We start from the raw sequence: 24,172 nt of genomic DNA on the forward strand, positions 1-24,172 counted from the left end.
ATGAAAGTGATTTTCATATCATCTAGAAAGTGACTACAGTAGATTTGTAATAAAATTGGATTAAAAATGTGGGTGATTTTTTTAAACATTATAGATTGTGTTTTGGTAGCCTCATCTTGTGTTTGAACACTTCAGCTCAAATGGTGGAGCAAAATGCCCAGTGCCCCTCAAAGTCACATGCCTCCTTTCACGCATAGGAAGTGCTCTCTGAGCCTCATGCCCCGGGCCTGGGCTCTTGGCTGCTAGGCTGGCTTAGAACACCTGATGTTTATAAACCACACACCCCCCGCCCCCAGATTTCAGGATCTTTTTTTAATCTAATTTTTAACATAAACTATTCTTTAAAAATGGCTAAATTATCAAAAAATTACTAACCTCATTCTATCTGATTTTTTTTTTGGATTCTTCAACCTTCATATATCTGCACTATTCAAAATAGAATGTCAAATATAATTCCAAATGACAGTATCATGATGAAAGTAATGGGCTTGGTGGAGAGAGACCCGTGAGCACATGTCTTTTATGAGATATGTAAGGGGAGTCTGTCTCCTTACTGGCAAAGCATGTTTGCGCTCATAATGTATTGGTTAAAACTCATCCTTTTCCTGCTGCCTTTTTGGCTTCTCTCCCACCTCTGATGGTGGGTTTAGCAATTGAAATAGTTCATACTGTTGCTTACTGAAGAGGGAGGTACTCCAGTGAAAATTCCATGTTCTAGGCATTTGAAATTTTCTCTCTTCCTGAGCTCCTCTCCCTTCATTTCATCTTCCTTTCATCTTGCCCTGCCCCCGGCAACCCTCAGTTTCTTTTGTGAGATTAAGAGTCTCTTATGGTTTGTCAAGTTTTTTTTTTTTTTTTCTTCTTTATTTGACAGGGAGAGATCACAAGTAGGCAGAGAGGCAGGCAGAAAGAGAAAGGGAAGCAGGCTCCCTGTTGAGCAGAGAGCCTGATGTTGGACTCGATCCCAGGACCCTGAGACCATGACCTGAGCTGAAGGCAGAGGCTCAACCCACTGAGCCACCCAGGAGCCCGGAAATGAGAGATCTTTAATATTATCAATAATAAATGAAATTCTAGTCATGTCAGTGTCATTTAAAATATTTTTCAGACTTCTATTGAGGAATCGTGTTTAGAGCCAGCTTACTGGTGGTGCAAGAAAACCAATTAAATACCTGTTAAAATTGTACTCATTTCATCGTTTTTTTTAAAGTTTGGTGTTGGTTTCATTTATAAAGCTCCTCTCCAGATGACTCTGGACTGCCTCTAATAATCCGAGCCAGACTCATGAAAGATGCACTGTCATTGAGATAAGTGCTCAAGTCACAGCCGGTACAGCGCGGGAGCATTGCCTTGGGAAGAATTTCAGGAAACGCTGATTACAGTAGCATTGTCGAAGTGTGTGTAACCTCCAGAGGGACCACTTGCAAGGGCTCACAGTCATGTGGTTGCATAGGTTCTGGTATGCTGATTTTTAAAATGTGTTTCATCACCTCAAGGTTTTATTTCTTTCCTCCCTTTCATCCTGAGAGTGCATCTGGTGCCATGCAGGCTCTCAGCATCTGGAAGTATAATTTGTGTGCTCTGGTGGTGTTTTCAGGGCTTGCTGCCTTCAGACCTACTTAAGTTTTTAACTTTATTTGTCTTTAGTTTGGAGGTCTAATTTGCAGGTTAAATTTTTAGGTTTTATTATATTTTTTAGGGAATTATTAATAATCTATGTTTGGTAGCATTCTAGCCCTGTCATGGAGTTGAAGAGCATTAATAAGAGCATCTTGCCCAAGGTCATGCAGTTAGAGGTGGTCACATTGGAGACCAAGATTGTTTCATTGGGCAATTTATTAAATATTTCCTTATTTTTTCTTACCCAGCAGTAAAAATGTGAGTAAGAGTCCATATGTGTCACAGGGATGTCAAAAGAATAAAATAATTTTGAATGTGTTGCAAGTCTGAATTCCTTAAAAAGAAACACATTTAGTAATGTTATCTGAAAGACTGATTTTAATAGCCATTTCATGAATTCCTCTGATCATTAAAAAATTTGACAGGGATTCATTGTTTCTTGCTCTTTTTGGTGGTGTCTTTTGTCAGTAGGTAAGATTTAGTCTGACAGTTTTAATTAAATAGAGTAAGATGTTTTCAACTTTAGAATAAAAGTGCTGAAGTATTAGTATTTTAAAAACCTGTACTTTTTAATTTTTACAATTTTATTTTTATTTGAATATGGTTGATATACAGTATTACATTGGTTTTAGGTGTACCTCTTAGTGATTTTACAAGTTTACATGTTATGCTGTGTTCACCCAGGTATAGCTGCCATCTGTCCCTGTTAATGTCACTGTTACAGTGTCATTGATGTATTCCTCATGCTGTGCCTTTCATTCCTGTGACTTAATTGTTCCATAACTGGAAGCCTGACTCTCCCTCTCATCCACTCTGCCTAACCCTTCCTCCTGCTCTGCTCTGGCAGCTGTAGTTTGTTCTCTGCATTTATAGGACTGATTCTGCTTTCTGTAAAACCTGAACCTTTTGATTTTCAGGTTTTGACTTCAATTCATATTAAAAACATTAATAGCAAGGGCAAAGTAATTAAATTAATACATAGGTAAAATATTTCATAGTCCTAGCGTACGTTCCTTTCATGATTTCTCTATCTTTGTTTTAGCCAAAGTCATACACTTGCTATCAAAAAATTATGCTGGAAGAATTATAATGGAAAAACTGAACAGAATGAAGCAGAAGGCGCCGAATGGTTACACTTCGCAAGTTGTGGTGAAGATCACACTGTGAAGATATACAAAGTTAACAGATGTGCATTGTGATGGGCTTAATAACTACAGGCATGTGGTCATTGGTGTCTGAAGATATTTATCCTGTAAATAGACGACTTTCTTTACCTTGTAATTTCATCGAGTTTCATTTTTAAATCCTAGAGCAGTAGTGCTTACTGGGTCACAGATCCTTTGAAATCTGACGAAAGCTGCACACTCTTTCCTCACAGACAGACATACGCTCACACCCTCAGAACCTGGCCCACACTTTCAGGGATTCAGACCTGCATCCTTGTGTCCCAGATTAAGAAACTCTCTTCGTTCCTTTTTTTTTTTTTTTTTTTTTTTTTAAGATTTTATTTGTCAGACAGAGCATAAGCGGGGGAGCAGCAGGTAGAGGGAGAGGGAGAAGCAGACTCTTCGTTGAGTAAGGAACCTGATGGGGTGCTCCATCCCAAGGTCATGACCTGAGCTGAAGACAGAGGCTTAAGCAACGGAGCCACCCTGGCTTCCCCAACCTCCGTCCCTTCTTTATGAGTGAATTTGCCTGATTCTGTGTTATTTTGGGCCTTTTCTTTTCATATGCCCTTCTTTGGGACATTTCATTATTTATTACCCTCTTCAAAGAGAGGACGCAGAAAATAAAAAGAGATAAAACCCAGAGTACTCAATTTTTATTTTAACAGCTTTTGTAAATAAACAGACTACACTTTGTGTGGTCTTGACCTTTCTTCCCATGCACACCCACCATTTGCCAGGAATTTGGCAGGCAGTTGTGAATTTGAACTGTAGTCAGTTCTTTCTTGTATTCTTTAAAAGTACACAGATGATTCTTTTACAGTTGGATTAAAAGCAGACTGTGCTGACATTTACCCTGATAGATGTAGGGGCTGAAAAGGAGAGTTGTGTCTGAATCATCGGAGTTGATGTGAAGTCACATACATGAGTCATGAGAGAAAGGATGCTCCAAGGGTGAGTGTGTAGTGGGAGCAGAAGGAAGAAGAAGATGCTAGGAACAGAATGTTGGGTATGCCAGAAGTTTGGGATATGGGCCACAAGAGTTGGGAGCTTTGGGAGTTGGGTGGAGGGAGGTTAAGTTCAGGGGAAACTGGCATGAGAGTGGAAGCTTTCCCTGACCCAGAGTCATCTAGGAGATCGGCAGTGAAATGAATACTATGCATAATAAATATGCTGGAAGAGGGGAGGTGAGAACTTTCTTGGTTGGAGTTTGCCATGATCTAATGCGACATTTTGCTTCCAAAGGAGTTGTGATATTTTGTCTAAATCGAGATTTCTAGCATTATCCAGTATTTCTAGAAATATAGAAATATAATTTGAGCTATATAAGTAATTTTTAAAATTTTCTCATAGCTAAATAATAAAAGTAAAAACAAACAGGCAAAATTTATTTTAGTGACATCTTTTCACCCAGTATATCCAAAATAGTATCATTTCACACATACAACATAAAAGATAGTTGAGGTATTTTATATTTTTTTATATAAAGTCCTTATACAGTATGAAGTGTATTTTACACTTAGAGCCCGTCTCAGTTTGGACCAGCCCATTTCAAGTGCTCAGTAGCCACATGTCACTAATGGCCATCCATATTTGGACTGTGCAGTTCTAGACTCTTGAGTCTGTATAAACTTGTCTGATACCCTCAGGCACATGTGTGTGTGCATACACCAAAGCAGGGAGAATCTGAGTTCTCAACCTCAGACCCCAGGACGCCCTGAAGGACAGTTTCCTTGCTTATCAGCTGATGGAGGTGAGTCTTCACCCCCGCTGGCATGCAGGGATCCCGTGTGCGCAGGATTCCAGAGCACATTCACTGAACTAACGTGTTTTAGAACATTTTCATGCACAGAACTCAACCCCCTAAGCATCCCTGGAAATAGGCCTAATCTCAGGGAGTCTGAATTCATGGTTCTTGTTTTAATTTGTCAGTTGGGTTTGTATTAGGCAGTTTTCGTAAGTTGTCCTGAAGCGTCTTCCTCGGTAAGCACCGCGTGCTCAGTTCCGTAAGCGTCGCGAGGACTTGCTGTACAGGGGGGCGCTCTGCACTGTAAGTCATACACATGCGCTGTAGTCTCACACACCTCTTAATCTTCTAAAGGAGTACCCTTCGGACCATACCATATTACGAACCACATTGTTCATCATATCTAAAGCAAAAAGGATCTCTTAGAACTTTGCTCCAGAGAAGTGGAGGAGGATTTCAGAGGCCCTGCCTTGCCCTGCCGCCTTCCCCGACCTCTCACTTCTCTGCCTGATTTAGTGCATCAGAGCTCAGATTAATGCCCAGCGCCAGCCTAAGCAGTTGCTATCTTCTGACCTGCACAACTTTCCTAGACATGGGGAGAGGTAATCGGATTGCTCAGAGTACATTTTTGCCTTGTAGAGCACGGAGCCGGATCACTTCCCAGGAGCCTCAGGGGAAGCAGAGTTGGTTACGGATTCCAAAGGGGGAATGTGGGAATTGGGAGGAGACTGCAAACTCAGGAATGAAGTGAAAGGAGAGATTCGTTCTCTCTCTTAAATTAGCAGTTCTGGCCACCACAGAAAATCCTGGGTGGGTTAAGGAAAGCCAGGCCTTCTGTGAACTACTTTTTGTACAAATCCCTGCGTGTTTCTCAAGGCCCTTAGGTGGGGATTGGAACCTGGACTTGAGGCATCAGAAGCATGTTTGATCCTGGCTCACACTGGCAGTAAGTATGGGTAAGCGGTTCCCCTCATCTCTGCATGGAGGTAAAACTAGTGGATCAGCCTGACTTCCATTCAGCTGTGTGTGAGGGAAAACGCCAAATGTTCTTTCTGGCTTGTTCAAGGTGGAAGTTTCTCTCAAAAGGAATCAAGGTAGGGGCACCTGGGTGGCTCAGCCAGTTAAGCGTCCCAACTCTTGATTTCCACTCAGGTCATGATATCAGGGTCGTGGGATTGAGCCCCATGTTGGGCTCCATGCTGGGCGTGGAGCCTGCTTAAGATTCTTTCCCTCCCTGTGCCCCTCCGTGCTCTTGGGCATGCGCTCTCGCTCTCTCTGGGGGAAAAAAAAAGAAATCAAGGTAGGCAGATCAGGATGGGCACCGAGACTTCTCAGCATGATCAGGGACCTAGGCTCTTTTTCTTTGCTGTCTCCAGTCCTCAGTGTGTGGCTTCCTCACCATCCAGGATGGCTGCTTGGACTCTTGCCACGATCTTCACATTCCAACCAACGGAAAGGAAAGGCTTGTCCCTAGCTTTAAGGAAACTTCTTGGAAGTCCACACAGTTCTGCTTAGTCTCCTTGGCCAGAATTTAGTCTTGCAGTCATACTGCAAGAGCAACTAGGAAATAAATTTTTTTGGGGTGGGGGGCACGTGTTTGGCTGGGAATTGAGGTACTTTATTCTGGAAGAAAGAAAAAAGAGTCTCCTTTTGTAAAAAAGCAGCCACATTGTAGGGTTGTTTTGAGGACTAAATGAGCTAGCACATGAAAAATGCTAGCTCTGGATATATATAAGACACCAACCATTAGGGGTAGATAAAGCTCAGCTCACGTCACCTCCATAGAGCCTTTACTAATCCCCTTGTTTCAAGTATTCTTTCCTTTCTCTGAATTCCACAGTATTATTTTTAATAGCATTTCTCATTCCCTATCTCTTATTTATATCAATCTTACGTTATGTCAGTTAGATTCTTTCTGTGGTAAGAAAGTTTGCCTCAAAATGATACAGGGAATTACTAGCTCACATAACTGAAAACAACCCAGTGGTAGGACAGAGTTCAAGTGTGGTTTCATCAGGGCACTGTGACCCTTTTCTCTACTCTGAGCTGACCTCTCCAGGGGTCAGCTTTCTTCCAAGATTGCCCTCCCCCATGGATGAAAGTAGCTATTGAAGTTAGAGATTTCCTTGCTCATATCAAAGGGAATAAATTAAACATTAAGTCCGAGCTTTACTCTAACCCAAACATCCTGAACTAATCACAATAGGCCATGAGGGGGCAGGGGACCACACACTGAGTGGCTTAGGCCTGCCATCTGATGTGGCGGGAGCGGTGGACTACTCTGGAGCCGAAGGCCAGCTCGTCCCATTAGGACCACATGGCTGTTGCTGTTGCTGCTGTTGTGGTTTTCCAAAGCAGAGTCAGGAGCAGTGGGTGCTGGGTAGGCACCTGATGAACTCCTACTATAGAAGCCTACTAAAGCCTAAACATGGGGCATCAGATTTGTTTTCTTGCTCTCCACAGCATCTAGCACAGTGTGTCTAGTCATGTGTTGTCAAATATTTGCTGCATTTAAGGATGAGTAAACTTGACAACACAGATGGCTGGCTGGTGGAGGAAGGATTCAGTGTAATCCACTAGTCAGTAAATAGGGAAGCTGATTTCAGGTCCTCTCCCTGTCTTGGTGGCGTAAAGGGATAGGGGGCAAAGAGCAGGAGGGAAGGTGTCAACACAGAAGGGACCAAGAAGGGGGTGGGGGGCTTGCCCAGCAGACCTGCCCCTGAGTGAACACAGGGAGAAGTTGAGACCTCAGGAAAACAGCCTCAGGAACGTCACCCCTCTGGGTCCACCCACCCTGAGCCTCGTGTGTTCTGCCTTGTACTGGCTGGTGGGTTTTGTTGTTTTGACCATTATGGGTTTAGATATAATGGAGCCTTGTTCATGATTCCGAACTACCCTTTCAGCTTCTGTTCACAGAAAAGGTCTTCTGTCCCTGTAGCGAAGGAAGCTTCCTGGGGTTTCTGATCTTTTACTGCTTTCAAGTTGTTTCTCCCCAAACTTCTCCTCTGGCAGGCTCTAGAGAGAAACCTGCTCCATTGCTTGCTCTCACTCCTGCTCCGCAGACTCTTCTCATTTGTCAGGTGTCAGAGTATCTCCGCTAGCAGGTTCTCATTGTTACGGAAGAATGCATTTCACTCTAGTAGGAAATGATAAATTCACCATCCAAACCAAGTTTAGCCTCTGAAACAGCCACCCTTCATCCCAACTACTTGGCAGGAAATTTGATCCATCATAATTTCAGTCCCTAAATAACTCCAGGATCAAGAGGCCTCAGGGGTTAGCCAGTACAAAAACCTCTACCCTTCATCACTGTTGAAGGCGTGGTTTAAGACTTGACCATTATAGGGGCGCTTGGGTGGCTCAGTCAGTTAAGGGTCTGCCTTCGGCTCAGGTCATGGTCCCAGGGTCCTGGGATCGAGTCCCACATTGGGCTTCCAGCTCAGCAGGGAGCTTGCTTCTCCTTCTACCCCTCCCCCGCTCGTTCTCTCTCTGTGTGTCAAATAAATAAAATCTTAAAAAAAAAAAAAAAGCTGACCATTATAATGGAGATACCATCCCCACCAAAATAACAAACTGTCTCACTAAGGTCAGCGCACCACCACGTAGCAGCACATTCACTAATCTGATTGGCCCTTGTCCTAACCGCCTGTCAGCCTTAGTACCCCAAGGTGTTGTCCTCTGGCTGTCTTCCCGCCTCTCTGCCTGTACCTTGTCACCAGTCAATGGCATGGAGGCAGCCACCACTTACGTGTTGCTCTCCCCAGGCTCTGCCTCTCCCTGAACACTTGTAGAGCCTAGGGAGTGACCTTTCCACAAGCTTCTCCCATGAGTTGTGTCTCCAACCCTGACACTGTCCTTCCTGAGCCCCGAGCCCCAATCTCCACTTAGGTGTTCTGAACCGTATTGTCTGCCTATGGCAGAGCCCCCTCCTCCCTGCATCCACGAAGGCACCCATTCCCAATAGTGCCAGGCCACCTGAGCCAGTCTTTCCTCAGTCCCCAGGTGCATTCATTGGTCTGTACCATGTGGGCCCTCGTTCCTCCTCGCCAGGACTTCTGGCGAGCCTCCCTGCATGCCTCTCAGTGCTGCTGGGGTGTCAGGCATACCTTTGACACAGCCACACTCCTGTAGGGGTTCCTTCGCATCTTTCTGTCCCTCCTGGCTGCAGAGTTTGGCTCCCTCCCTTCCCTCACTCCCTGTCCCCCCTCCTTACCCCTGCATAAGCACAGCCTGTGCTCCAGCCTCACCATAGGCTGTGCTCCTGTAATTTTCTGGGCCTTTTCGTAGCTCCAGCATTTGCACACAAAAATGCTGCCCTCCCTCTTTCACCTTCTCTTCAGGACTTCTGGAGTCCCGCGTTGGGGAGGCTTTCTCCCTTACAGCCTCAACCTTTTTGGGAAGCCCTGTTCTCCAGCCCGGCGCAGGGCAGAGGGGGTGATCTAGCTGCGGGCCCATCTCCTTCACTGGGGGCCTCTAGCTGGGGGCCTCTCAGGCACGCTGGCTGCCCAGGACTGAGCAGGTTCCTCGCAGGGAGCAGCTCCCCAGTGAACACTGGCTGGTGCCCCTGCCAACGCCCACTTTCCTCTTCAGTGACTCAGGCCTGAGATTGCAGGAGGCTGTAGCTGGTCTCCCTACTCCCAGTTCTCAGCACCCCTTCCAGCCTGGTCATGGGCATTAGATCTATCTAAGTCACCTCCTGGGAGCACTTTTGTGCTCATTTTCAGAATGAAATTCCAGTCCCTTAGCCTGACTTAGAGCCTTCCGAAATCTACCCCCAAACCAACCTTGCCTTCTTAAGTCACTATGATGAAGTTCTTGAACCTAGGTGAGGTTCGGTGGGGGTGAGGTTCGGAGCCGACGGCTAAGAAAGAATTCTTGAGTCTTTGGTGCAAAATGGTGGTTTTTTAAAGCACGGGGACAGGACCCGTGGGCAGACGGAGATGCTGCCCCGGGGGATGTGAAGAGTGGCTGGTTATATACACAGGTGTTGGGTAGGTGAGGACAAAGGGGTGTTCAGAAGGGCTATTGGGGTAAAGAAGGCTGTCAGGATACTGAAGGCCTGGTTACTCTCAAGCCAAGGCCGCTTTCCCTCTAATGAGGCACTAACATAAAGACAATTGGGAATCTCCTGGTGGAATGTTACATTCCTGCTATCAAGCATCCTTGTTAGTGAGATTTGGGCTTAGAAGAAATTTAACTTTATTTACTTTTCCTTCTACCTCAGCCTCCTTCAGTTTTGTTTATGGAGGGGAGGGTGACATTAAGGCTTGAGGAACTGAGTTATGTGCCTTTGAAAATTGGGCTATTGATAAGGTAACTTCTTTGTTGTAAATCTCAAGGACATTTGTAAACCAAGGGAGACTCTGTCTTGCAGGATTGTGATCTCTGCAAGTTAACTATTTGTTTCTCGTTTATGGCAGTCGAGGGTGCCTGAGGAATGTGACACATTACGAGGGGAGCGGGTGGAGAGGGGGTGCAAGGTGCCAGCTTTTGCTTTGTCCTCAGCCAGTCTCCTGCTCCCTCATCAACTACAGACTTTAATTCTGAGAGGTACCCATCGAACTTCTGACGAGTGAGGGGATGAAGAATTCGTGAACGAATGCCTTCTGTTTAGTGGAGAGTTTTGCAGAGGGAGTCCATTGCCAGAGGAGCCTGGGGCTGGGGCGCTATGGAAGTCTGTTAACATGGGAGCCAGGGGTTTGGGGGAGATCTCATCCAAGCTCCGTGAGCGGCACCAGGGACAGAGCCTCACCTGGGCGGGCAGGGGCAGGGGGATTTTAAGTACAAAATCAGGGCTGTCTCATGTTTGCTCAATCTGGCCGGTAGGCACATATTTTTCTTGGTTCCAGGTTGAGAGAGCTGTAAGCGGGAGCTGAAGAGCTGTTTCCCTCTGCAGCTCTAAACACTGGGTGCAGAAGCTAGCTTCTTGGGACCCCAGCATGGACTGGCTCCGGCTCCTCCAAGGCTCCAGGGTCAGCAGCTGAGCCCGCTCAGACAAGGCAGGGCAGGCCCACAGCATAGGCCCCAGGAGCCCACCGAGGGATGAACGCAAGTAAGACATTTCACCGATGGAGGCAGGAGGTTCTGCTTTAGGCAGGGTAAGAATGTGCAGTCTGATTTCTGACAGTTTTTCTGGCAGGAGAGGCCTGGGGAATCTTGGCGAAATAAACTTGAGGGTGCCAATTAGAGGCTGAACCTCCTGGCATCCCCCATTGCTCTCCCTTCTTCACAGGCTCATTGGTATGGCCCAGGTCAAAGGCTTGCTCCTTTAGGGTGCCTTCCCGGAAATCCCTAGTTGGAAGTTAGCCCCTCTCCTCTCCCCTGCAAATCTGCATCTGCATCCTGAAGCAGTGGTAGGGCACTCAGGCCACATGGCATATATTATATATATATATATATATATGCACACACACATATATATACGCACACACACACACACACACATATATATGCACACACACACACACACACGTGTGTGTGTGTGTCTATTTATAAAGATTTACTTATTTGACAGCACAAGCAAGGGGAGCAGCAGAGGGAGAGAGAGAGAAGCAGGCTGTCTGCTGATCAGGGACCCCAAAGCAGGGCTCGATCCCAGGACCCTGGGATCATGACCTGAATCAAAGGCAGAGGCTTAACAGACTGAGCCACTCAGGTACCCCGAAGTTATTTCTTGACTGAATGGTAGGTAGTTCACTGATTTTTAATGATCCTCAAGAGTTCTGCACTGTACATAAAAGGATACAATTAAAGTGAAAAGGCCATATATAGAATGGGAGAAAATATTGCTAATTATTAACCGATAAGGGTTAATATTCAGAATATATAAAGAACTCCTACAACTCAGCAATTAAAAACAAAAAACCAAAAAGCAACCAAATTGAAAAAACCGGCCAAGAACTTGAATAGACACTTCTCCAAAGAAGACATACAAGTTTCCAAAAAGCACAGGAAAGGATGCTCAGCGTCACTAATCATGAGGGAAGTGCACATCAAAACCACCGGGAGATGTCACTTCACACCCAGTGGAATGAGCACTATGAAAAAAACAAGACGAAACACCAAAATTAGTGTTGGTGAGAATGAGGAGAAATTGGAACCCTTTTGCTCTGTTGGAACGTTAAATGGTGCAGCTGCTAATGGGAAGCAGTATGGCAGTTCCTCAAAAATTAAAAGTAGAACCACAACATGATCCAGCAATCCCATTCCTGGTTATATATCCAAAAGAACTGAAAGTAGAATCTCAAAAGAGGTATTTGTTGTGAACACCCATGTTCACAACTGCACTAGTCACAATAGCCAAGAGGTGGAAGTAATCCAAGTGTCCATCAGTGGATGAGTTGGATACATATAATGTGTATACACACAATGGAATATTCCATCTTAAAAAGGGAGGAAATTCTGACACATGTCCAACATGGACGAATCTTGAGGCCATTATGCTAAGCGAAATAAGCCAGTCACAATAAAAACAAATGCTGTATGATTCCGTGAATACAGTCAAATTTATAGAGACAGAAAATAGAGTGGTGGTTGCCGGGTGGGGTGGGGAGTTGTTTTGTGGATAGAAACAGTTTCAGTTTTGCAAGACGGGAAGTTTCAGTTTTGCAAGACGGGAAGAGTTCTGGAAATTGCACACAATGTGAGTATACTTATCACTATTGAACTGTACACTTAAAAATGGCTAAGTCAGGGGCGCCTGGGTGTCTCAGATGGTTAAGCCTCTGCCTTCTGCTCAGGTCATGATCTCCAGGTCCTGGAATCAAGCCCCATGTCCAGCTCCCAGCTGGGCAAGGAGTCTGCTTCTCCCTCTCCCTCTCCCTCTGCCTCTCCCCCTGCCTATGCTCTTTCTGCCTCTCTCTCTCTCTCTCTCTCTCTCTCAGATGGATAAATAAAATCTTTAAAGGAATGGCTAAGTTGGTAAATTTTATTTATATTTTACCACAATTAACAACAACAATAACAACAAAAAGTTCTGCACTGAATTGGTCCATTCAGATGATTCACTAGGCAAGCTTGTCTGAAAGCAGCACCCTGGTGGAGCTGGGATTTGTTACTTGGCCTCAGAACACCTCTACCAGAGGTAGATACTCCTTACATTCCTAAGGAAGTAAGGAAGGCTCTCACTCCTCAGGGTGTAGTTCTTGGACCTGAGTAACACCATCACCCAGACTCATTAGAAACACAGAACCTCATTAGACACACAGGCCCCAACCCAAACTTAAAAGAATTGGAATCTGCATTTTAATAGTCTTCCAGGTGATTCATGCAAATTAATGCCTGAAAAGCCTGTCCTGTAGGAAATTCTCTCTGGGAAGAAAGACATTAAAGGAGGGGTGAGTGGCACACACAGCAGACAGTCCTTGGGAGGACCAACTCTCAGCACTTTCCCAACTTAGACATGGGGAAACTGAGGCCCTGAGGCTTGTACCAGAGAGGCTGCTGGACACATTTAACTGGCAGGGCCCTGGAAGTGGACTTTGCAGGTGCTGACTTGTCCATCTTCTAGCTGTGTGCTCTTGAGCGAGTTACTCTACGTCTCTGACTTAGCTTCTCCACCTGTAAGAGCCACCCCATAGATCTGCTTATTTAACTGTGGAATAATGAGTACAGGTAACGGTGAACATGTGCCCAGGGCATACCTGCTCTTGTTATTGTTGCCAGAAGTCATATTTCAGGAGAGAGCACAGTGGAGAGGGGTCAAGATGTCACCATTGCTCCGAATGTAGGCAGGAGGTACACAGAAGAAGATGGAGGTGGTCGGTGATGTCAGTGAGCAAATTCAGGCATTCATTCATGCATACATTCATTCCTTCCAGAACAAGTATGAATGCTTGTCCAGTAAGGACCTGGAGATCTGGCAGTGAGGAGCATGAGCCTGACCCGTCTGCAGAAAGAGACCACCTAAGCATGGGGACGCCCAGGGAACTGGCTCTTAGAACTGCAGCCCCAAATGGGGAACCTCCGATCATCTTTCACTCCATCCTCGCAAGCGGCCCGATCCTAGGATCACACCTAAGTTCTCCCGCTTTGTACCTGGGCTCTACTCACTCCCGCACCCGGTCCGCACTTCCGACCCCCCGGGCCTGGTCAGCCGCTCAGTACTGAGGCATTGGTGGCCAGAGTCTCTCTGCCTCCGGCACCCAGCTCTCAGGACCAAGGCGCAGGAGTCGCACGCGAACTACTGTTTCGACCGTCCCCAGCCACGGAGACCGTTAACCAACCTCAGGGATCCCAGGCCTTTTTCCTCTTCCACGCTTCGCTCTGCCGCATTTTCAGACTCGCGGAGCACACACCCCAGTGGGGAGCAGCAACAAGTCTCCCGGCAAGCGCCACGCCCGCGAGGATCCCGCAGCGGAGAGTGGGGTTCCCGGGTGCCGTGCGGGGCCAGGGACCGGGAGAGTCGGCCCGGGAGGATCGCCGGGGGTCAGGACGCCTCGCAGGTAAAGGCGGTGCGTTACTTCTGCCACCAGGCTCTTCGTGGGACCCTAGATAAGCGAGAGCTTCGTGCTCCACGGGTCTTTGGCGGCATCTCCGTGGGCTCCGCTGGGAAGCTGGGAAGACTGGGACGTCCTCGCCCCGCCCTCAGGAAAAGGGCCGCAAAGAAGTGAAACTCCGTGAGTCAGCGCGCGGGCAAGCGGGACGGCCGGGCGGGGCGTCGCCCTGGGCCGCGGACCAGGTGCCCTCCGAGGCCCAGAAGGTGCGGCCGGGGCGCGACTGGGGGCGGAGTCGCCGCGCGCCGGCTTAGGCATTTCCCCCCGCGCGGCGACCTGGACTGCGCGGCGGGCGGCCCTGGGTCATGGCCGGCGGGGCAGCGCCCCGGGGTGCCGAGCTGCTGGCTTTCGCGCGGTTCCGGGAGTCGAGCAAGCGGCCGCTCGCCTATGGCTATGGCCCGCGCGGCCTGCGGGAGCTGCGCCAGCGCGAATTCGGCCGCCTGGCAGGTGAGGCCGGCGGGGCACCTGTGTGGGGTGGAGCGTTGGTGTTCCGGGACTGACGGGGAAGGAGCTTTGGCTCTAGGTGGGAGCAACTCTCCTTGTCTGGGATACATTTTGGATCGAAAGACCTGGCGGGACGTGTGCACGCGTCCGCTTCGTGGACCCAGCTCCCTGAGGTCCCACCTGCAGTCCAAGATTTCTTGCTACTCTAGCTCCTTAGACTTTCCCGTGGTGCAGGACCAGCCTGCGCCTTACTCACCTGTCCTCGCCCTCCGCGGGCCAGGCTTAGTGATTCCTTTTCCCCGTGGGTGCCACGAGACCTCCGGCTCTAAAGGTCCGACTGGAGCCAGGCTTGCAAAATGCACGAATGTCCGGCGTCCCTGACTGGCGTTCAGGTGTTCGCCTGGGGACAGGTGCAGTGAGTGCGTGGTCAGTGTGCCGCGTTGGGACCGCGACTGGGGGGGGGGGGGCGGCGCGGGGTTGGGACCGAGAGGCTACAGCTTCTGGAGACTGAGTTCACAGCATCTTTTATTTTCGAAGTCTCATTTTTCTCACTCGTGCAGTCAGAACAATATCTCTGAACTCTAGCTCGCTGGGGGACTCGCATTAGCAAACCGTGCAGTGAGCGCTTTAAGTAGAGGACAAGCCTGTGAATTGGACACCGGGACCGGGGTCACGTCGTCCCTTTGATTTCCGCAAGGCAGATCAGGCTGGTTAAATTTTAAATGGCGGGGCACCTGGGTGACTCAGTCGGCAAGCGACGACCTTAGTCTGGGTCACGATCTCAGGGTCCTGGGATTGAGCCCCACATCCGGCTTCCTGCGGAGACCCTGCTTCTCCTTCAGTCTGCTGCTCCCCCTGCTTGTTCTCTCTCTGTGTCAAATAAATAAAATTTTTAAAAATAAAGAAATAAATCTGAAATCGAGCTCCATCCGGTCCTGTGGCCTTGCCCAGCAGAGCGAGAGGGCTTCCACACTGGTGGGGACTCACTCTTTTGCCAGGGACCTCGTGTGGGGGTCTTTCTGGAGCCTTAGAACCACCAGCGTGTTGAGCAGGGGTGGACGGATGTGCACCAGGCACCGGGATTTGAGGTGTACGTTCTCTGCCCTGATCAACAACAAGTGACTGCTTCCCAGCTTGTGGGAGAAGAGCAACAGTGATGTCACAGTTCATACAGTTACCTGCAGCTCATGTCCACTCTTATGTTTGGGATAGTGACTGTTTTGTCCCTTTGGGGGCTTTCAGGGCTGTGGCCTCCCCTCTGTGTGTCTCCTGTCTGTATTTCAGTATGGACTCTCAGGAGGGAGAGAAGGAACCTTCTGGCAGCCTCTCAACTATTTCCCCATTCTTCCCAGTGCCACATTCACCCGGGGGAGACAGCATCTCACCCCTATGCTTCCGCCTGCTGTCCCTGACAGTTTTGTTTTTTTTTTAAGATTTTATTTATTTACCCGACAGACAGAAATTACAAGTAGACAGAGAGGCAGAGGGGGAAGCAGGCTCCCTGCTGAGCAGAGAGCCGGATGCGGGGCTCGATCCCAGGACCCTGATATCATGACTGGAGCAGAAGGCAGAGGCTTAACCCACTGAGCCACCCAGGCACCCCCCCCCCCGACAGTTTTTATTATGGAAATTTCCACTCGAGAAATAGACTGGTACAATGAACAGGTGTGGAAGAAAGGAAGGAGGCTCCCCATTCTTTTGAAGGAAATCTCCGAGGCTGTTACCGTGCAGTCCATAATTATTTCTGCACCACACCTGCTTAATCCCCTAATCCCTCCAGTTTTGGTCCCTCACACCCATCACTGGCTGACCTCTCCCCTCAACACTATGCTGGGAAAGTAGAGGGATGTTCTGGGCCCCTGTTTGTTTCACTTGTGTCCCTCAGAGAACAGCACCTTTTCCCTTAAATGTAAAATCTAAATGTGATAGCCAGGATCCGAGGCCGGCCTTCAGAGCCCCTTTAACATCTACTGTACTGTATTCTGTCTGTCTGTCTATCTACCTAGTGCAAGTTCCCAGCATTTCCTCTACATTAATAGTTCAAGTAGATTTTTTTCTGGATTAAATCCGTCCCTCCCACAGCTGGGAGTCTTGGAACATATCCACTTTTTTTTTTCTCTCATGGGGCAGGGAAAAACAAACAAAATAATATAACTTTCACCTCCTCTTTTTTTTCCCCTTTTTCCTTCCCCTTATAGTTTTTGTGTAGGTATGAGAATTTATCTGGTTTAAGAGTAGCTCTAGATAATTACATGCTTAATCTTTAAGTGCTGAAATGTTTTGCCCAACCAGTTGGATGGGAATTCCCTTATCTTGGTGAAGGGAGACTATTGAATTTTCAGATGTGGTTCAGATGGTTCTTTTTTTTTTTTTTTAAGATTTTATTTATTTATTTGACAGATAGAGATCACAAGTAGGCAGAGAGAGAGAGGAGGAAGCAGGCTCCCTGCTGAGCAGAGGCCCGATGCTATGCAGGACTCAATCCCAGGACCCTGAGATCATGACTGGAGCAGAAGGCAGAGGCTTTAATCCACTGAGCCACCCAGGTGCCCCGGTTTAGATAGTTCTTGAAGTCGCAGGGTGCTAGTGGATGGCCACTCACCCTGTGTGGGGCTGAGAACTGGAAGAGACCCTGGAATTTCCTTCTTAAAGACTCAATGCCAGTGGGTTTGGGGGTCATTTGCCTGCTTCTTCTGTTAATAGCCAAATCTCATGAAGAGTTACTGTGTGCCAAGCACTAAACTGGGCTCTGTATACCAACTCTTTTAACCCCCATCCCACCTGCAGATAAAGGAACAGGGATCCAGAATGGCTGGTGGTAGAGCAGGATTCAATCAAGTTGGCTGACTTGGATTCCTCCCTGTTAACCACGATGCTAGCTGACTTCTGCCAAGATCAGACCTCTACCTAATCTAAGACAGCTGCCCAGTTTTGCAAAACTAGTCACTGGACCAAAGGCCAAAGCAGGCTTCTCCCAAAAGCTTCCTGGTCCTGCAGAAGACCATGGCCAAGGCGTGCGGTGCTCCCTCGGGGCCCCTCAGATTTTGCACATGCAGTGTCTTCACATAAGCATCTCCCTGATGCCCAGGGGGTACAAAAGCCTTTCTTTTGGAGTAGGGCATTTGTATTTCTGAATCTTCAGTTAACGAGAACATTATTCTAAAGCTAACTTTTTGGACTAGGTAGTACATTTACACAGCATTCAAAAGGTGCCAAGGGAGGGTAAAGAATGGCCAAGGAGGGGCACCTGGGTGGCTCACTGTGTTGAGCCTCTGCCTTCCGCTCAGGTCATGATCTCAGGGTCCTGGGATTGAGCCCGGCATTGGGCTCTCTGCTCAGCGGGGAGCCTGCTTCCCCCCTCTCTCTCTGCCTATTTGTGATCTCTCTCTTTCTGTCAAATAAATAAATAAAATCTTAAAAAAAAAAGAATTAAAAAAAAAAAAAAGAATGGCCAGGGAGCCCCCTCTCTTTCCAGCCACAGCTCTGGTCAGCTCTGAGTTAGCTCCTGCCCCTTATGTCTTATGTGCCTTTTGAGTTGTTGTTTGTATTTATATAAGTGTGTACAATTTTTTTTATTACACAATTGAGCTGTAACATCTGTTGCCTGACATAGTTTACATTTATTTGTTCATGGCCTTTCTCTGTCACTCTCATACTAGCTTCTCTTTGGTCTACTGTTATGTCTCCACTACTTAGAACAGTGCCAGGCACACCGTTAGTACTCAATAAACATTTCTCAAATGTAAAAATACAAGAAACTAGGAAATAAAAGGAAACTTAATTGACCTGATAAAGGTTATCTAAAAAAAAAAATCCATACCTAACAGCATACTGGTGAAAGACTGATAGCTTTACTGCTACAATCAGGAATAAGACAAGGACATCTGGTTCACCACTTCTACTCAGCATTGTACTAGTGGTTCTAACCAGGACAATTGGGTAAGAAAATGAAATAAAAGTTGCCCAAATTGGAAAGGAAGAAGTGAACCATCTCTATTGGTGCATAATACAATCTTGTATATAGAAAATCCTAAAGAATCCAGATATAAAACCGTTAGAACTAAAAAACAAGTTCAGGGCGCCTGGGTGGCTCAGTGGGTTAAGCCGCTGCCTTCGGCTCAGGTCATGATCTCAGGGTCCTGGGATCGAGTCCCGCATCGGGCTCTCTGCTCAGCAGGGAGCCTGCTTCCCTCTCTCTCTCTCTCTCTCTCTCTGCCTGCCTCTCTGTCTACTTGTGATCTCTCTCTGTCAAATAAACAAATAAAATCTTAAAAAAAAAATAAATAAAAATATAAAAAAAATAAAAAACAAGTTCAGCAAGGTTACAGGATATAAGCGCAATATACAAACAGCAAGCTGATTTCCATACACTAGCAAGAAAATGAAATAAAGGAAAGCATCAGAAAGAATAAAATACATAGGAATAAATTTATCAGAAGAAGTACAAGACTTAAACACTGAAAACTACAAAATAACATTGAAAGACATAAAGGAAGACCTAAATCATCAGAAAGACACCCTGTATTCAAGAATTTGAAGACTAAATATTGCTAAAATGGCAAAAGTCTTAAACTGACCTACAGATTGAATATCATTCCAACTGAAATCCCGGGTACCTTTTTGCAGCAATTGACAAATTGATCCTAAATTTCATACAGAAATGGAAGAGACCCAGAATAGCCAAAGCAACCTTGGGAAAGAACAAAGTTAAAAGACTCACATTTCCCGTAAAAGTAAAATATGTAAAATTTATATTAAGTTACAGCAATCGAGATAGCATGGTGTTGGTATGAGCACAGATGCATAGAACAGAGGAATACAATTGTGAGTCCAGAAATAAGCCCATATGTCTATAGTCAACTGCTTTTTTTAAAATTTATTAGAGAGAGAGAGAGAGAGAGAGAGAGAGAGATTACAAGTAGGCAGAGAGGCAGGCAGGGTGGGAGGGGGAAGCAGGCTCCCTGCTGAGCAGAGAGCAGGATGCAGGGCTCCATCCCAGAACCCTGGGATCATTGCTTGAGCCAAATGCAGAGGCTTAACCCGATGACCAACCCAGGTGCCCCTGTCAACTGTTTTTTAACAGAAGGCCAAGACTATTCAATAGAGGAAAGAACAGTCTCTTCAACTAATAGCGTTGGGGCAGCTGGTATCCACATGCAAAAGAATGAAACTGGACCCCTACCTCACACTGTATTCAAAAATTAACTGAAAATGAATGAAAGTCCTAAACATAAGAGCTAAAAATATAAAACTTCTAGAAGAAACCATACGCAATAATTATCAGGACCTTGGATTAGGCAGTGGTTTCTTATGACACTAAAATTATAAGCAGTAGTAACAACAGGAATAGACAAATTGGACTTCATCAAAATTAATAACTTTTAGGGGCACCTGGCTGGCTCAGTCGTTAAGCATCTGCCTTCAGCTCAGGTCATGATCTCAGGGTCCTGGGATCGAGGCCTCCATCAGGCTCCCTGCTTGGCGGGAAGCCTGCTTCTCCCTCTCCCATTCCCCCTGCTTGTGTTCTCTCTCTTGCTGTGTCTTTCTCTGTCAAATAAATAAATAAAATCTTTCTTAAAAAATTAAAAACTTTTATGCTTCAATAGACACCACCAAGAAAGATAACTGGCCAAATGGGAGAAGACAGATGTCTCCACAAAAACTTGCATGTAAATAGTCACGGCAGCATCACTAATAATAGACAAAAAATGGGAACAACCCACATGTTTATCATTGGGTGAATGAATAAGTAAAATATGGTGCCTCCTACTATTCAGTCATAAAAAGGAATGACATGAAAATGTCACAATATTACACTAAGTGAAAGAAGTCAGACACTAAAAGAACACATAGTATATGATTCCATTTATATGAAATGCCCAGAATTGGCAAATCTGTACAGATAGAGAGTAGATTGATTAGTGGTTGCCAAGGGCTGGGGTTGGATGGATTGGGGAGTGACTGGTAATGGGTATGGGTTCTCTTTTGGGGATGAATGGAAGTGTTGTAAAATTAGATAGTGGTGATGGTCACACAATTTTGTGAATCTGCTAAAAGTACCACTAAAGGGGTGAATGTTATGGTATGGGAATTATATCTCAATAAAGCTGTTATAAAGAACCAAAAAAAAAATCCATTCTGCAAAAAACAACAACAAAAAACATTTAAGTGAATGAAAGAAGGAATGAATCTATTTACATTGTATGTTCTAGAAAGTATATCTCAGAGTTTGCTCCATGTCAGTACTTATAAAGTATTAGATGGAGGTGCAAGAATTCTTTGTTTTAAACGCATGTTCAAGGATATTTATGTCATTTCCAATCTCCTGCTATTGCAGACAATGCTGTTGCACTAAATGTCCTCATGTGCAGACCATTTCACAAACCATGGGTATTTATAAGATGAATTCCCAGGAAAGGGATTGCTAGGTCAAAGAGGGTTTGCATTTTATTTATTTAATTTATTTAAAAAAATTTTTTTAAGATTTATTTATTTGACAGAGGGAGAGATTACAAGTAGGCAGAGAGGCAGACGGGGGAGGGGGAAGCAGGCTCCCTGCTGAGCAGAGAGCCCGATGCGGGGCTCTATCCCAGGACCCTGAGATCATGACCTGAGCCGAAGGCAGGGGCCTAACCCACTGAGCCATCCAGGTGCCCTGTATTTTATTTTATTTTTTAAAGATTTATTTATTTATTTGAGATAGAGAGAGAGAGAGAGAACATGGGGAAGGAGCAGTGGGAGAGGGAGAGAGAATCTTAAGCAGACTCCCTGCTGAGTTTGGAACCCCATGTGGGGCTCGATCCCAGGACCCTGAGCTCATGACCTGAGCTGAAACCAAGAGTCAGATGCTTAACCAACTGTCCCACCCAATTGCCCTGTGGGTTTGCCTTTTAAACCATGACTGTTATGGCTAGATTGCTGTCCCTGAAGTTGTATCAGTGTAGCCTCCTACTGGCCATGAACCAGAGGGCCTGTTTTCCAGCACCTTGCCCACATGGTGAATTATCCAACTTTCTGGTTTCCACCGTCTGATGGGAAAACCTCGGTATCTCACGCTCATCTAAATTTGCTTGTCTCTGTTATGAGAGAGGCTAGAAAGATCATTTATGATCCTAGTATTGTCCGAAGCTCTCAGAGCTATTCTAGGGTTGAAGGATGTAGAGTTCACTGTGGGAAAGCAGGATCAGGGCTCGGCTGCCAGGGAAGTGGCAAGGAAATCCCAGGGAGGAAGTGAGTCATAATGTGAAATTGCTTTACCGTCATGAATCACAAATGTCTGTTGGGCTCCTCCTCTGTGTGGGATGTTGTTCCAGGGTCACAAAAGAGCTGGCTAATCAGGAACGCTTGCTCCGGGCTCTAAAGGTCATTCGATAGGGAAAGTGCAACCTTCCATTGCTCATGCCTCCACTTGGATTAAGGAGCTCCTGTCAAGATGCTGGGAGAAGTCAGTAGCCTGGGGGGTCCCTCCTGCTAGCTCACATGGTCCGGGATCTAGGTGAAATGAGTGGAACACGTCTGAGAAATAACCACAGCTTTATTCTGTGTTTTCTTTCAGGAACTGTCTACCTTGATCATGCGGGAGCCACACTGTTCCCCCAGAGTCAGCTCACGAGCTTCACGAATGATCTCATGGAAAATGTTTATGGTAAAGAACAACACACCAAAACTGATTTTTGCGCTGAATGGGAGCCAACTGCATACAGCTGATACATCCCAGCTTACTAAATGTTGGATTAATCGAGCAGAACTGTGCTCAGCATGCAGAGTTGAATGGGCCCCATAGGAGTAGGGGGTTAGCGAGCCCTTGGGTCCATCCCTCTAACACATGCACTGCCAGTATAGGAAGAATTAGCTCAGGGACACACAGTTTACTTCCAGAAGGAGGGGTCAGTGTCAGAAGGGCACAGAGGTATGAAGGTGCTGTGTTTATGGCAGAATGGCCCTGTGGGACAGGACAGTACAGAATGTAGAGTGGCGGGAAGGACATGCATTCTTTTTTTTTTTTTAAGGTTTATTTATGTATTTGAGAGAGAGAGCGCATAAGCAGGGGGGAGGGGCAGAGGGAGAGGGAGAGAGAGAGCCTCAAGCAGACTGAGTGCAGAGCCCGATGTAGGGCTGGATCTCAGGACCCTGAGAGATAGGACCTAAGCCAAACCAAGAGTCGGGGCTTAACTGACTGCCCCACCCAGGTGCCCCCATTCTTTCATTCCTTAAGTGTGTGTTGGGCCACTTTGCTGTGTGGGGCACGGTGCTATCTTGGACACCAAGGAAGAACAGTCCCTGCCTTTGTGGGCTGTGACCTAGTCAACGCAGGATCCTAATCAAGTGAGCTCCCAGTAAATGTGAATGGCCAGCTGTGTGAAGGGCTGTGGACCAAGGGCGTGCGATCCCATGGGGGTGTGTGGCTGCAGTGTTGGCAGTGTGAGGGTCAGAAAAAGCTGCCTTCGGAGTGGGGTGAGTCCTGGAGGATGAGCAAGGGAAGGAGGAGCAGCGGGGGGGTTCCATTCAGAGGTAACTGCAGGAACCGTAGCGGTTCCAGGAATTAGCCCCGCCCCTGAGCACAGAGGAGGGGAGGAGAGTGGAGGAGGTCTGAAGTAGGGAGGGGCTTTGAAGGAGCTCCGTGGACTTTGATGTTCATTCTAGAAAGCGTGGGCAGTCGGTGTGGATAGCACGTGAGGAGGAGGAGGTAATCCTGGCAAGGGAGCCTGAACTAAAGGCAGAGAAGCAGATGCAGCAGCGGGGAGAGCGGCGAGTGCCCTGGTGTCCCGAACACGCACTCACTTCAGCCACTGCTCCATACCTTTGAGCTTCACCCTCCCTCTCCATCCACTGTACACCCCCCCCCCCCCCCCCAAAGAGGGTGCCGGTGCGGATAGTAAACAAGCTAACCTACAGGTTCTGTCCTCGCTCCTGTTTTAGAGGTGAGGAAAGTGGGTCCCCGATAGGGTAGGTGGCAAACCTGCGGCCACGCAGTCAGGACGCGCCTGAGCTGGGGGAGCGGGGTCTCCAGGCACGTGGGCTCCAGAGCACCGGACCCCCTCAGTTCAGGACCGTCCTCTCGTGCCGCACTAAGATCCTGGGCAGCCAGCAGATCTTTAAATCTGGGGGATAGCTTCTAGGAGAGATGCCAGTGAGGGACCCTATCGCAATCTTGATCCATGATTTGCGAAGAGATCCACAAGTCTTGAACCTTTGCAAGAGCCGTAACTGTGGGATTGGTGCAGAGAGGAGACAGCATTTAGACTGTAGGTTGTGCTGATGGTGTGGAGCTAAAAACTAGTGCTTTGAGAGGCAGTGAGGGTAAGTACTAAGTCTGGTTACCAGTTACTAGTACACTGGTTACTAGTGCATATGGAAGAGGATCATTGATAGCTTTGGTGGCCAGAGATCTAGTATGACCACATGGCATGGTATGAGAAAAGAAACAAACCCTAAAACAAAGAAGGTCAAGACTACGATATGCCGTGCCTGTGGTCCTGCTCCCAAGAAATGCTTGTGCCCAATGCATGCACGTCTCGCCCCTCAGAGGTCTGTGTCCTTGTCTGGGGGCCGTGTTCTGAGGGAGGTGGTGATACTTCAGGACACACTCATGTGGAACCTGAAGAGAGGAGGAAAACTGGAGATTGATAAGTGAAATTAGAAGAGGACTTAGCCTTGAGAATGGGCTAAGGGGAGATGTGATGGCCCCCTTCACAGACTTG

General features: G+C 47.0%; 2 protein-coding genes across 7 annotated transcripts in view; both read left to right on the top strand.

Moving 5' to 3' along the window:
- LOC111142471 (elongator acetyltransferase complex subunit 2) overlaps positions 1–2,901 on the top strand; it is a 42,491-nt gene extending 39,590 nt beyond the window's left edge. For all 6 annotated transcript variants that reach the window (XM_022495647.1, XM_022495651.1, XM_022495650.1 and 3 more), the window contains one exon: positions 2,663–2,901. In XM_022495647.1, the coding sequence (XP_022351355.1) occupies positions 2,663–2,819 (157 nt within the window). In that variant the 3' untranslated portion in view covers positions 2,820–2,901. The remainder of the gene's footprint in view (positions 1–2,662) is intronic.
- An 11,431-nt stretch (positions 2,902–14,332) lies between these two features.
- Positions 14,333–24,172, top strand: part of LOC111142621 (molybdenum cofactor sulfurase) — a 58,469-nt gene continuing 48,629 nt past the window's right edge. Inside the window, exons 1-2 of the mRNA XM_022495931.1 lie at positions 14,333–14,474; positions 22,027–22,116. Coding sequence (XP_022351639.1) covers positions 14,333–14,474; positions 22,027–22,116 — 232 coding nt within the window. The remainder of the gene's footprint in view (positions 14,475–22,026; positions 22,117–24,172) is intronic.

Source organism: Enhydra lutris, unplaced genomic scaffold (assembly GCF_002288905.1).
Source record: "Enhydra lutris kenyoni isolate GAN:26980312 unplaced genomic scaffold, ASM228890v2 scaffoldscaffold8, whole genome shotgun sequence".
Classification (NCBI taxonomy): Eukaryota; Metazoa; Chordata; class Mammalia; order Carnivora; family Mustelidae; genus Enhydra; species Enhydra lutris.